General features: G+C 54.6%; 1 protein-coding gene across 1 annotated transcript; it reads right to left on the bottom strand.

The window, feature by feature from the left end:
* Positions 1 to 700: 700 nt before the first annotated feature.
* SP8 (Sp8 transcription factor) lies at positions 701 to 3,444 on the bottom strand. The gene is made up of 2 exons (XM_054192367.1): positions 3,216 to 3,444; positions 701 to 2,185 (listed from the first exon to the last, which is right to left on the bottom strand). The coding sequence occupies exons 1-2, from the start codon at positions 3,234 to 3,236 to the stop codon at positions 701 to 703; spliced, it is 1,506 nt and encodes a 501-aa protein (XP_054048342.1). The 5' UTR covers positions 3,237 to 3,444.
* Between the last annotated feature and the right edge of the window lie 10,044 nt (positions 3,445 to 13,488).

Below are 13,488 nucleotides of genomic sequence, written 5' to 3'. Positions count from 1 at the left end.
TCGCGATTCCTACTCAAACGGGAATTATACAAATGCGCTGGCAAACGGGATGAAATCTGGACGCGGGGACTCACGGATTTGTTAAAATTTTTAAAAAAAGAAAAAAAAAAAGGCGGGAGGTGGGGGGAGCACACCGCCGCTCCGGTCGCGGGGAGCAGAAGGGCTCCGAGTTAACGACATGAGGGCAGTTCTGAGTCCCGCTCCGTGGGGACAAGGACGGCGGCTGGCGGCCGCTGCCGTCGGAGCACCCCCTCCGCCGCGGGTCATCCCCGGCCCGCCCGCCCGCGGCTCCCGGGGCGCCGCTGCTGCACCGGCGCTAGCGGTGAAGGGAGGGGGTGCGGGCCGGTTTCCAGCAGGAAAGCGAGAGGGGACATGTTTTTTTCCGCTCTAAAGGCAACCCGAGGGGGTGGGGGGTGTTTCAGGGAGGCGGCCGCGGGGCAGCCCCACGGGGGTCCGCGTCCCTCGCCCCGTGCCCAGACGCTCCTCTGGCCCCCGTCGCGGGGGTTGCGCGGCCCGGCCGCACCGTCCAGCCCGTGGAGGGCTCCGGGCGGGCAGGGGGACGTCCGCGGGGGACTGAGCGCGGTCCCTGCGGAGCCGCGCCGGCTACTTACGTGTCCGCGTCCCCGCCGCGGGGCTGCGCGCCCGGAGGGGGGCGGCGGCGGGGCGGGGGGAGGCGGTGGCAGCCCCGCGCCCCCGCCCGTCACTCCAGGCCGTTGCGGTGGCCGGGTTCGGGGGGCGGCAGCAGCTCCGGGGAGTGGCAGGGCGGGCTGCCGGCCGCGCTGTGCTCGCTGTCGGTGTCGCTGCCCTTCTTGCCGCCGGGACCGGGGCCGGGGCCGCCGCCGCCGGGGCCGCCGGCGCCGCCGGGGCCGCTGTGGGTCTTGACGTGCTTGCTGAGGTGGTCGCTGCGCATGAAGCGCTTGTTGCAGACGGGGCAGGCGAAACGCTTCTCGCCCGTGTGGGTCCGCAGGTGCCGCTGCAGCTCGTCGGAGCGGGTGAAGCGCTTGCCGCAGAAGAGCCAGTTGCAGACGAAGGGCCGCTCGCCCGTGTGCCAGCGCAGGTGGGCCTTCAGGTGCGAGGTCTTGCCGTAGACCTTGCCGCAGCCGGGGATGTGGCAGCTGTGCAGCCCCTTGCGCCGCAGGCTGGCCCCCGCCGGCCCCAGCCGCTCGGCCTCCTGGCAGTTGGGGCAGTCGCAGGTGGCGCGGCCCGAGTAGCGGCGGGCGGAGGAGCGCGGCGAGGCGGCCAGCGGCGCGGCGGGGCCGCCGCCCAGCATGGAGCCCCCGGCGCCTGCCAGCGGCGAGGGGGCCGAGTCCGGGTAGGAGCCGGGCAGCACCGGCTTAAATCCGTCCATGAGGTGCTGCCCGGCGGGGCTGAGGAGGTGCGAGGAGGCGCCGCTGCTGAAGGCCGAGTGGCCCAGGCCCGAGTAATCCGAGTTGTAGCCGCCCAGCGGCGAGTGGAGCGAGGTCTGGAGCCCGCCGGCCGCCGGGTGCAGCGAGCCGGGCAGCGCGGCCGCCCCGTTGGGGCTCTGCACGTCGATCCAGCCGGCGCCCACGTCCCACCAGCTGGAGGCGCCCGCCGAGCCCACCTCGCCGGCGGCCAGCCCCGGGTGCGAGGGCTTGAACCAGGACTCGTAGGGGTGCGCCATGCCCACCCGCGGGTAGATGCCCTGGAGCCCCTCCACCGACGTGTGCACCTTGGAGATGAAGACGGGCTGGTGCGCCGCCGCCTCCTGCCCCGCCGCCCCGCCGCCGCCCCCTCCGCCGCCGCCGCCGCCGCCGGCGCTGCCCGGCGCCTGGAAGACGGAGTAGTCGTTGGCGAAGGGCGAGCTGGCGGCCGCCGCGCTGCTGGAGGTGAGGGAGAAGGCGCTGGAGCCCGGCGAACCGCCGCAGCTGAACGAGTCCGACACGAGGGCTGCCGCCGCCGCCGCCGCCGCTGCCGCCGCCGCCGCCGCCGAGGAGCCGTTCCGCGCCGCGCCCGCCACGCCGAAGCCCGGGAGGCCGGAGCCCACGGCGCCGCAGCTGCCCGCCGAGGACGAGGAAGAGGAGGAGGAGCGTTTCCAGGGGTGGAAGCCTTTGCCGAAGGAGGACGCGCTGTCCGAGAGGGCGGACGGCGAGGGGCTGGGGCTGCCGATCTTGTTGCAGGTCGCGGCGAGCATGGCCAGCGGCGTGGAGCCTACCCGCGGTTCCTCCTGCGGGCACAGAGGGGAGAGGGCCGCCCCGCCGGCGTCAGGGACGGAGCGGCCCCGCCGCCGCCGCCCGCCGCCCCGCGCCCGGCCCCGCTCCGCACCGCTCCGCCGCCCGGCCCCGGGCGCAAAGTTTCGCGACTCCCGCGGGAGGATCCCTTCGCCGGCGCCTTCGGCACCGCGGCTCTGCCTTCAAGCGCCTTCCGAGGCTTTTTTTTTTTTTTTTTTTTCACTATCCAAGCCTCCTCCCACGGAGGAGCTCGGGAAGGGTTAAAAAAGGGGGGGAAAAAAGAGAGGGGGAAAAAGTTGCGTCTGTTACCGTAGCTTAAAAGATGCCCCCGGCACGGCGGCAGCTACGTTTCAGTCTGTTCCCTTTCCCCGGGACCTGGCCGGTCCCCGTCCCTCAGGCTAGTAAGACTGTTTTCTTGAATATAGAATTGCAGGATTATCAATTTACTCCTTTAAAAAAAAAACTTCCTTAAAAAAATTTTTTTCAAAGCTTCATTTACGTACCAACGATAATTAAATATATATACAAATTTAACATATGTACATATGTATGTATACACAAGTTCAACGTACCTGCTGGACACGGCGGGCTGTGTTATTTTAAAGGGAAATAAAAAGCCACAATCTCTTGCAAATTAGAAATTGCACACGAAAAACGATAGTGCTGGGTTTGGGTTGTTTTTTTTTTTCCTTCCAGCAGTCACATGTAAAGAAGAAAGGCCACTTCTCCGGGGGCACAGGAACAGCACAGCCCAGGCGCTGTAGGTTGTTTCTACAAATGCCCTTAAAACCTTTTTCCTGCTCACTGAAAAGTGACTCTGCCCCCTTTTCCCCCTCTCGCTCTTTCTTTTCTCCTAAACTCACTTGTACTTAAGTTAAAAAAAAAAAAAAGAAAAAAAAAGAAAAAAAAAAGGCTGAATAGAGGAGACTGATAGCCCCGGTCAAGACAGGGGTTATTTTAACCCCCTCCAATCGACAATAAAAAGAAACTAATTAAACCAGCAAGAGAAAAAATCCTTAGACTCACCCCTAGAAGTGAAGTTGCCATCACACAAAAGTGCCCTCCTCTCAGAGGATCTTTTTTATATTGATAAATCAGAGGCAGTGTTTTTTTTAGAGGTGTGCAATACAATGATCAGTTCCGCCCATTCCACCACAATTGTAGCTCCCTCGCCGGCTTTGAAGTGCCGCTGAGCCGCCGCCAGCCAATCCCCGGCCCCGCCGCCTCGCTCGACGACGTGACTGCGTGAGGTCATCAGCGCCGTCGAGCCCCGCCATCGGCGGGGCTCGACGGCGCTGATGACCTCACGCAGTCACGTCGTCGCGCGGCGCGGGCCACCGTCCCGGTCCCGGTCCCGGTCCCGGTCCCGGTCCGCAGTGGCCCCTCGTCCCGGGTCGGGCTGCTTCGTCCCGGCCGCCCCCTTCCATCCCCCGTCCCTCCGCCCCTTGCGCGTAATTTGACAACAGGTTATTTTTTTTTCCCCACCGTTTTACTTTTTTTTTTTTTTTTTGGGGGGGGGGGCGGATTTTTATATCATCATCTCAGCGTTCCTCTTATTATCGCAACGACGGGCGAGTGCGGGAGCAGCCCGTTTCTCCGCGGGGTCCCCGTCCCCCCACCCCGCTCCCCTCTGCACGGTCCTCCGTCTCCCGTTTCTCTCGCTACTTTTCGCTGCAATGGAGCCGGGGGGGGGGGGGGGGAAACAATTCAGGAGACTGCTGGCTGCTGTCGCCCCGTGTCGTGCCCCCCCGCCTCGCAGACCTGCTGGGGCCACCCCGGCCCGGCCCCGCTCGCCCAGGTGCTCTCCCCGCCCCCCCCCTCCCCCCCCGCGGGTTTTCCGCAGCAACGTCCTCACGGAGATTCGCTTCGTGGGGGCTGTTTGTCTGCTTCTCTCGGCCTCGGTTTTGACCCGTTTCCGTGTCGTGGGGATATTGACTGTACATCATATCTATTGATCAAGGGGGTAACGTACATTATCATACTTTGAAGTAAGAGTGAAGTAAATTAATGAACTGCTTTCTTTCTCTGAAGGCTGACGGTTACCATAAATGTCGCGTTTCTCTCTGCGAGCTGCTCTGAATGATTTTAGCCTGTTGAGAAGGCGTGACAGGCCAGCCCAGAAGGAGGAAGGGGTGGGGGAAGGAGGGAACTCCGTTTAACAAATAAAAAAGAATTAACTTCATTGCTTTGGTCTCCTTCTATAATGATATTCATTTTACAGACCTAATGCACACTTGTTTAAATTTCGGGTTTAATTTAATCAATACTATCACCCGCGAAGAGGGGAAGAACATTTCCCGGAGATACTCCCTTGTATGAATGCTTATTCACTTTTTATCTCTACTTCCTTTATCTGCTGGAGGTGGGGAGGAACTATTAAGACATAGATCAGAAAGCGTAAGAGCAAAACAAGCATCGTGAGCATTATATTTTAGAGGAACAGAAAATCGCATTTTGTGGTGTGCCAGGTTAGGTAAAAAGATCGACACGCATTCCTTTCAGCCCCAGAAAGTCTGAGAGACTTTGCCATCCACCGGGGAAGGAGAAGGCGTTAGTGATATATCTCTTTTTAGGAGAGCCTCGCCGGGTGGCTCTTCCATTCGCATCCGTATTTTGTCTGCATTTGTCTGCCCAAGGGAAACGTGTCCTTTCTTGATCTTTTTCGTGTTTGTTGGTTCCGATGCTTGCCCCGACTCCTTTGATTTGGGGCCGAAAGTCCTTAATTTTCAGTGCACTTTGCCTTTAAAAAACACCGCGTTGGAAATTATGAAAAACTCGTTGTAAAAATAGCCGTGGGAGTTTCTACAAGGGAACTCAACAGAGAGGGAGGAAAAAAGGCAAATACATCAGAACCGAATAGAAATCACAAAACTCCTGTCAGTGGCATCCTCCTGCTACACTGATAATTTCCCTGAAACTGGAAAAGCAGCAGCTTCTGAACTTTGAGAGCGGTGAGCTGATCTTTACTGAATTCGCCACGGAAACATCTGTAACCTTCCCCCTTTGTATACATTGCCTGCTGGGCAAAGGATTTAAGGAAGCTTACAATTTTGTTTGCATTTGCGTTATTGACCACTGCACTTAAGGGTGCAGTACATCAACATAATATGCAGGTGGGGGCGGGGGGGGGAACCAGCAAGAAGAGGTTTTCCCGAAATTAATTAAAACTTTTTTTTTTTTCCTGCATTTGAAGTTTAATGTACGGGAGTAGATAAATGTTCGTGCTGTTTCTTGAAAACCTGTGGGATCCACTCTCAATAAAGCTAAAATCTATTAGCATTCTGTATGCATCTGCAGCATAAATTTCATTTGAATTTCAAATTTAATAAACCAGGAGGTTTTTAATCATCCCTGGTTTTATTTGTTTGATATTAACATGCTTATTGACCGGGTCTGTTGACCAGTTTGATCATTACAGGACAGCAAAAAGTTAATTAAAACGACCACAGCTCCTTAATCATATCATCTGTCTCATCCATGTCGCTCCCTTTATTACAGGCTATGATGGATAGTCTCCCAGATTAATTTCTCTGTTTCTTCGATTTGGACAACAGCTTTTGGGACCTAATTTACATCCTGGGAACAACTTGCTCAAGTCTACCTAACATCTTGTGTCTACAATATACATTAGCAATCTCGGAACTTTAGCCACAAGGATAGCCGTCGCTAACCTTTCCGAGGGAAAGCGGGGAGAGCGAGGGGGGGGATTTTCCTCGGAGAAAACCTCCGCGCCGAGGGAGCAGCCAGAGGGATGGATGGACCGCTCTTCCCGGGTTCCTCGCATGTCCACGGGCAGCTCTACCGCGGTGCGGGTTGCTCTTTGGGGGAAAAAAAGAGGGCTGTGCCATTTGAGAAGGCATAAACTGGAAAAATGAAAAGGATTGCTGACCACGCCGTAGGATGAGTGTCAATATTGGCGAGGGAGAGCATTTCATACCACCCTTGCGCCAATTTACGGGCACACAGGTTAGAGATTGACCCACCAGACCAGCGGCTGCCCCCGTCCAGCGGCTTTTCTCCGGCTCTGCTCCGCTCCCGGGCTCTGCACGGAGAAAAGCCGCTGGACGGGGGCCTTGCCCTGGCCCTCCCCGGGCTCCGTTCCGCCCCGGGCTTGCCCCCCGGGGAGGTGAGGTCCAGGAGGTGTTCCCTCCGCCTGACACCTTCCCCCTAAAAGCTGTCACCTGGCAGATTTACCGAGGGGGTGACACCCAACTCTCCGGGCGCAGGAGGGGAAAAAGGGGGGAATAGCACGGAAACGAAACAAAACAGCCACCAGACAGAAGGGACCGTGCGATGCCTGGCGGTCACTGAGCAAAAGGGGTGATTAATGTCGTTCTTTAACCTCCGTTCGCACCTCTGCGTTGCTTGAGGTTTACCTGGGACGTTTCCCACACTGCGGAATTTCGTTGACCGGGGACTCCCCGTCGGGCACCTATCGCTATGTTGGTTACCGGCATTATTTCTTCCATCAGTGCAAAATGATGTATTCCAGGTACCCGCTCACCCTGCCGGGCTCCCCGTCCCGCGTTTCCCAGCCCGGCGGCCGCCTCAGCGCACAGCGTTGCGCGGCCTGCCCTCTCCCCCGCGCAGGCAAGGGGGGAGATGACGCCCCGGCACAACCCGGGGCTCATCGCTGAGCCACTTTGGCGAGGGCACACGCCGACCTGCCCCGCTCGCAGCCGCCGGAGGGGGAGTCACATCGGTGGCTTTCGGCATTTATTTGTTTATTTGTCTGGGCCTGTGTCAAAAAAGAAAAAAGAAAAAAGAAAAGAAAAAAAAAAAAAGACAAGCTGGCTGAGCCTCGGAAAGGTCCCTGTAATTAGATTAGCCCGGGAAGACGCCGTGCACATGCTGGTGCGTGCGTGCCTAGGGAGGGAGAGGAAGAAGCACCTTCACACCCACCCCGGTTACATTGCCGGTGTGCGCCCGATCTCCTCCTTCTTCTCCCCTTTTTCTCCCTGCCCCCCCCCCTCCCCCCCCCCCCGCCCCCGTCCGTCTTCCCTCGCCCCCCCGATATGTTATGGCTGTGCCCGCATCGGCGGTTCCTAGGCGGTCATGTAAGTACCGGGAGGCGCCGGAGGGGAGATGGAGCTCCCACGCTGGGCGCGCCGGCACCCGGCGGGGCAGAGCGCGGAGCCCCCGCCGCCGGCTGCGGAGCCGGGCGCTTCGGTCGTTCCGAGAACAGATTTGTTTAAGCTGCTTTCTGGCTTTTTTTTTGTTTGGGTTTTTTTTTCCCCCTATTATATATCACTTTCTCCCAGGCACCACTTACAGTTAAAAACTACTAAATTCTTCTCCTCAGCGGTATTGATTTCTTTTCATTCTGCTCCGTTAGGAGAGGAGGTAATGCTTCCAGATTACCCCGCGTCTCCTCCAGACGGTTGACAATTGCAATCGCAGTTTCGGGAAGATAAATGTTACTTTGGGAATTGTGTTTAATTACAAATAATCTAGGAGCTGCTCTGGGTCCGACGGTTTAACCACACATGTGTTCAAATCATTGTACGAGCTTTACAAACGGGTGACAAGATACAGTAAACGTCTGAAAAATCGGTGTGCAAGACAGGACGTTCCTGTCAGAGAGGCTGCCTGAAGCTGGGTCATGCCCCGAAATACATGCTACTTATATATAAGCATACAAATATATATATATATGTACCCGCGCGCGCGTGTGTATATGTGCGTGTAAATAAATGTGTGGGTGTGATGGACACTTGCATATACAAATCCTACAGCACCCAAATTCACAGCCTGCGGAGAACACAGGGGAAAAGGAAAGCTTGCCACGCTTGTATGTATTCATTTATTTATATGTCTTCCAACTGCACAAAAGTTTCAATCTGGGGGGAAAGAAAAATTGAAAAAAATTAAAAGAAAATAAAAATCTTTGCTTGCTGCCGTTTGCGAAGTGGAAGAATCCCTTGTCCTCCGGGAAAGACGTACCTTCGGAGCACTAAGGCAGGAAGGTTTTGCCCACGCCGGTTCGCGCACTCGGTGTGCGCCGCAGCCTTCTCTCGAACGCAGAACTCCTGCGATCTGACTTGAGAGCCCCTAATATTGATATATTTACTGTGCCTCTTACAACGTAGCTGCCACCTTTCCCTGTCGTTATTTGCCTATATGGCAGACCAATTAGGTCACCCCCTCCCCTCCTGCCCCCCCTCCCCTCACCTCCAGCAGCCTTATTAACTTGATGGGAGAGGGAGGGGAGGCAGGCGAGCAGCGGGAAGGAGGCAAGGTGGCGAACAGGTTATTCTCTTAACCCGACCTGGCCGCAGGAGCGAGATGAGCAACACTGAACAGATGTCCCCATTTAAGCCATTCTTTTCCCACATGCCTGCTGGATGCTGCCAGGGCGCAGGAAGCTTGCTGCAGACCTGGCCCATTCCCGGCCATTATGGCCAAGTTATTCTGGACCAGTGAGCACGAACAAAATGGGCTTCAGATCGCGTGCTTGAGAATAATTCGACTCCGAGCCCTGGAAGAGCCCCCTCCCCCCATTTTTTTAAGTGTTGGGGGGGGACGGGGACGTGTTTCAGCTCTGATCGCAGGAGAAGAACTTCTCAAAAGATCGTCAGCCCCTTCCCCCTCCCTCTCTTCGGCAAATATGGTATAATTTACAGAGCAACTTAATAATCCGAGGGGCACCGCAAAAGCCCTTTGCGTTGTAAACCGCTTCTAATTACCTGCCAGAGCAATTAGCTGACTATCACGAAGAAATTAGATCGCTCAATGTAGCATAAATAATGCGAATAATTTTGTAAGGAGAATGGAAAGCGAGACCTGGTGTTTCTTTATAAGGAAATAACACCTCGTACTGTACGAACCCTACATGAACACATATTAATGTCTAGGCATGCACGGAAATGAATCCGAACATGAACCCTCTGGCTTAGATTCAGCACTTTCTTCATTTACATATGCGGGGTGAAAGTCGGCTTCCAGGCGTTTAGATACAGAGCTCTTCCAGATCACAGTAATTAACACATAGCGACTTCAATAGGAAAACCTGTTTTCCAGATGATTTTTACAATGCGGCTTTATGTCTCATTTGGCAGTTTAAATAGCTGGAGTTGTTTTCTGGCTGCATCTCCACTATCATCTGTTGAGCATATTTTGCCTAGAATGCTGACCAAAACTTCCGAGCCCATTTTTTTAAAAATAGATGACTAATACAATGGGCATGCCTAGAGATTTCGGGCGTTTTTTCTTCTCATATGGGTTAGTTCTTCGAGAAGATTTTACGGAATCGCCTTAGAAGTTTATGCTGCTTAACAAGTGTATTTATTTTCTTCCTTGCTGCATTTCACCTTGAAGGATCGAAAACCTTTGCACCACCATTCTCGCGGGTTGAATATTTTATCTCGAGAGGAAAATGTTGCTTTCCAAATTAAAATTTACAGGTAATGGACAGTGTGCAGGGATCCAAATGTAAGCCCATAAGAATTAGGCTATTAAACAACAATCTTTGCGAGACATTTCTTCACGATGCTGGAACTACGGCTGCGGAATTGAGGAAGGAGATTGTGCCCACAAAAGGCAGGATCGTCGTGTAATGAAACCGCCCTTACAGCTGAATTCGGCTAAGGAGAATTGAGTTTGTTTCTGTCGTGTTCCCCTCTCCGCCCCCCCCGGACTGAGAAAACTGCTAGTCAGAAAGCTAGACGTGAAGATGCCAGATCGTGGTGAAACTCATCCCAGCCTAAAATACAGCTACTCACTGCTCGGAGGCACTCAGGGATTTAGCATAACTCGTTAGGAGTGCTCCGGGCTAGGGATAAACACAACTAATTAGGTTTATCTTTGATAAATAGAAGGAGCAGCCTATACCGTGTTTCTTTTTTAATGCATCTTTGAAGGGGGGAAAAGCTGAGTATAATCAAATCTTCCATAAGTTTTCTGAGCTTTCTTTTCTCCTGCTCGCACGCTAACGCAGCGGCTCTGAAGTGGCTCGTCAGACACCCTTGTCCCCAAGTTGTCTCCGCAGAAGTTGCAATTATAGCTGAACAGGTTTTCTAAGCTTCTCCAGGTCTGAGCTGGGGCTGCTCAGCTGTTCCGCAGCCCCCACGTAGCACACACGGAATTGTACAGCATGTTCAACGATTCTTGCTCGCCGGCTAATTAGAGACGGCTTTGAAGCTCCATTACCGGCAGCAAAATTATTGCGGTCAGTTTAGGCCAAATTCTGCAGTCCTTAATGGAGCGAAACTCCCATTGAAGTCAATGGGATAGAAGTCAATGGGCGTTGTGCTCTATTAAGGAGCACAGAATGTGTCCCTTTGTGATTTAGAGATTAAAAATCGGTATCGGTAAAACGTGCGTTTGAGACGGCCACACTCTCGGGCGGGATCTCCCCCGCCACACGGGAAGGACCCGATCCCTCCGGCTGCGCTGGGCGGACTGAGTCCCGCGCCCCCCCCGGGGGGCGATGCACCGGCAGCATCGGTGCCGGGGGGGTTATTAATCATCAACCGCGGCCAGACAAAAGGACTTTTCCGGCCGTTCTGAAAGAAGAAAAACTTCAGTCTCCCGCGGGATTCAGCCCCCCTCCGGGGCCGGTGGATCTGTCAGGGCTGTGAGAGGAATTTGGTCCGTCCCGCCGCCTCGAGCCCATCCCCAACCTGCCGGCGCGGCGGGGGCGTCCCGGGCGCGCATCCCCCCGGCGCCCCGTCCCTCCGCTCCCCGTGGGTGATGTCCCCAGCCAGTGACCAAAGAGGCTCGTTTCCCGACCGGGTCTCTGGATGCCGAGGCTCCTGCGTGGGGACGCAGTGACTAGCCTCTTCGGAGCCCACAGGCAGCCCACCGTTCGGGTACCAGCTCAGGGCTTGGGAAGTCCCGTTCCCAACCACGACCACCCACCGCTATCAACGTGATTTGACAGCCGAATTCAGAGCGCGGGTTTCAGGCGCTGGTTTGGGCTAACTCTTGAACTCTGAAGTGGGGTTTGATTGCGCATTAGAACGTATTTCCTGATTATAGGCGCTAAACCGCACTGAAAAACCCTGAGGAAAAAAGTCCGTTTTACAAAACTGAAGGAAATGCTGCAGGTCGCTTAAATAGGACTACAGTCCAATGTTCTTCCTCTTTCGGGGAGAACTGGGGGAAGGGGGGCGTATCTAGAGATCTTCCTTTCTTCTTTTTCCTGCTCTAGTGGAAAGTAAAAGCCTTCAGGAAAACTTCGCAGCGTTTTTCCCTGAGCGCGGAGGGGCACACACAGCTGATCCTCTAGGAAGCTGTGCACAATTAAGACTCATTTTCTTTCTGCTGGAACAATTAATTGTACAAATGAAAGGTCAGGCATGTGCTTTTCCTATGTTTATCAACCACAATAATGAGCCCCTTCTATTTTTTTTCCCCCAGTGCATTATATTGCAATAAAGCGCTTCCACAGCTCCGTCTCTCTGGCTAAACATCTTCAAACGCGATTCAGCGGGGCCGGCAGGTACCTATAGATATATATTTTTAAAAGGACGCAGTGTCCGAGGGGAACACAGATGTGAGGTGTGGGAAGTGAGGGCTTCCCCAGCCTCCCCGTTCCCGCAGACCGGCCAAGGAACGGCACATTCTCCCCTGCAGTGCTCCTCAGGGTGCCGCCGGCCGGGGCTGGCTGAGCCCAGGGGGCCCGATCCTGCCGCCCGGCCGTTCTTTGTCCGTCTTGGTCCGTGTCATTTTTGTACAGGCGGGACGGATCCTTTCCCCCTTCCCCGGGCACCCGGGCCACTTTGGCAAATTCTCCCCGCTTGCCTCCACCTCATAAACCCGGTTCCTCCCTGGGAACAGAGATAGGTTGGCAACACCTCCTAATCCACGAGAGTTAGTTTTTCTTTCCATCGTAGGAGACCTCTGCTCACATCTCCAAGAAGAAACCTGCCAATTCCTAAAAACTTTTAAACAAGGGGCTCCAAATTTTCCTGCCAACTTGGTGTGGAGTGGGCTCATTGGACTACATCTTGTACGTGTGGGATAGAAGAATGGTATTCAATATTTTCATCAATACTTTCACTATTTTCCCCTGTTACTTAAGGTAATGGGCAAGTTACCACTCTGATTGTGCTTGGGGGGAACATAGCTACTGTTGACAAAGTGTTTTTCTCCCAGCTGGTAAGTTACCCTGCACACAACTGTCCAGGACATTTACCCTGTGTGATGTTCTCCTTAACCTCCATCTGCTCACACTCACGGTGGATATATTTTTCACTTATTTCACCCTTGTTGAACACAGACATCTTTGCACTCCTCACACACGTGAACTGATGGAGAATAACCCTACTGGGAACTAGAAAGAAATTTCAGAAGCTGTGCAATGAGCACGAGAATATCTTGAGTTTTCATGATGAAGTAGTCTAACATGTTGTGCCTGTCCAGGTGACTGGGTCCATTTTAATTTTTTTTTTAAATCACGTTGGCCTGAGGTGACCACCGTATTTCTCAGAAGGCTCAGTCTCCACCAGGACCCAAAGCACAGGGCTGTTTTCTTTGTGTAGGAATTACTGCTCTATTTCTTGCAACACCCGTCAAGAGGGTGCCCTGTATACCGGGCAGCCATGGACAGGGAGGTTTGGTTTAAACCAGCAGGAAGCTCTAAACGACTTCAGCTGGCCTTTGGATCCAGTGTTTCTGCCATGACTAACCGGAGAAAAACATGGGTCTGGAAGTGAAGGGGAAGAGCTCTGCTGGACAAGGGGTGCAGTGCAGCCTCTTACAATGGCAGGAGCGGTGACGGCAGTGCAGAGTCCAGGAGCCCAGCTCCAAAGCAAACACACAGGCTGACATTTTTGATCTGGTGGACGCAGGGCACTCAGGCCTGCGCAAGCAGAAGCCAATGCCATTTCTCCCGGTATGTTTAGCTAATTGTCTAACAACTGATCTGTACAAGAGCTGCAAGATAAAAGGCCACAGTGACCCTCGTGGAGGCGGATGCAGCTGGTAGTAAAACTCGTCACTCCTCTGAAAGGCCGCTCACTATTGTGCTGATGGAGAAGTGTTCTTCAAACACAGAGCGAAGTCTCAGCCGAAGTTTACTGTAGTTGCCTGTTTCACAGAGGCGGGGGGGGGGAAAGAAAAAAAGAAGTAAGTTCAGACTTTTGCCACAGTGGGAGAGAGGGTTGTCCCTGGGCTGGAAGCAACACCGAGACAAACGCTTGGGCCAAGCTGAAGGTGGCTGGGCCTACGCTTGTCAAGAAGAAACACCGCAGCCATGACCACACACAGGCCAAAAAAGACCTGACACATCTGCATGTACAGACCGAACACAGCCGTACGCCCACCCCCTCCACAACAACCTCCTGCCTGAGGGAGG

Source organism: Rissa tridactyla, chromosome 2 (genome assembly GCF_028500815.1).
Source record: "Rissa tridactyla isolate bRisTri1 chromosome 2, bRisTri1.patW.cur.20221130, whole genome shotgun sequence".
Classification (NCBI taxonomy): domain Eukaryota; kingdom Metazoa; phylum Chordata; class Aves; order Charadriiformes; family Laridae; genus Rissa; species Rissa tridactyla.
This window is presented reverse-complemented; position numbering and strand designations above follow the sequence as displayed.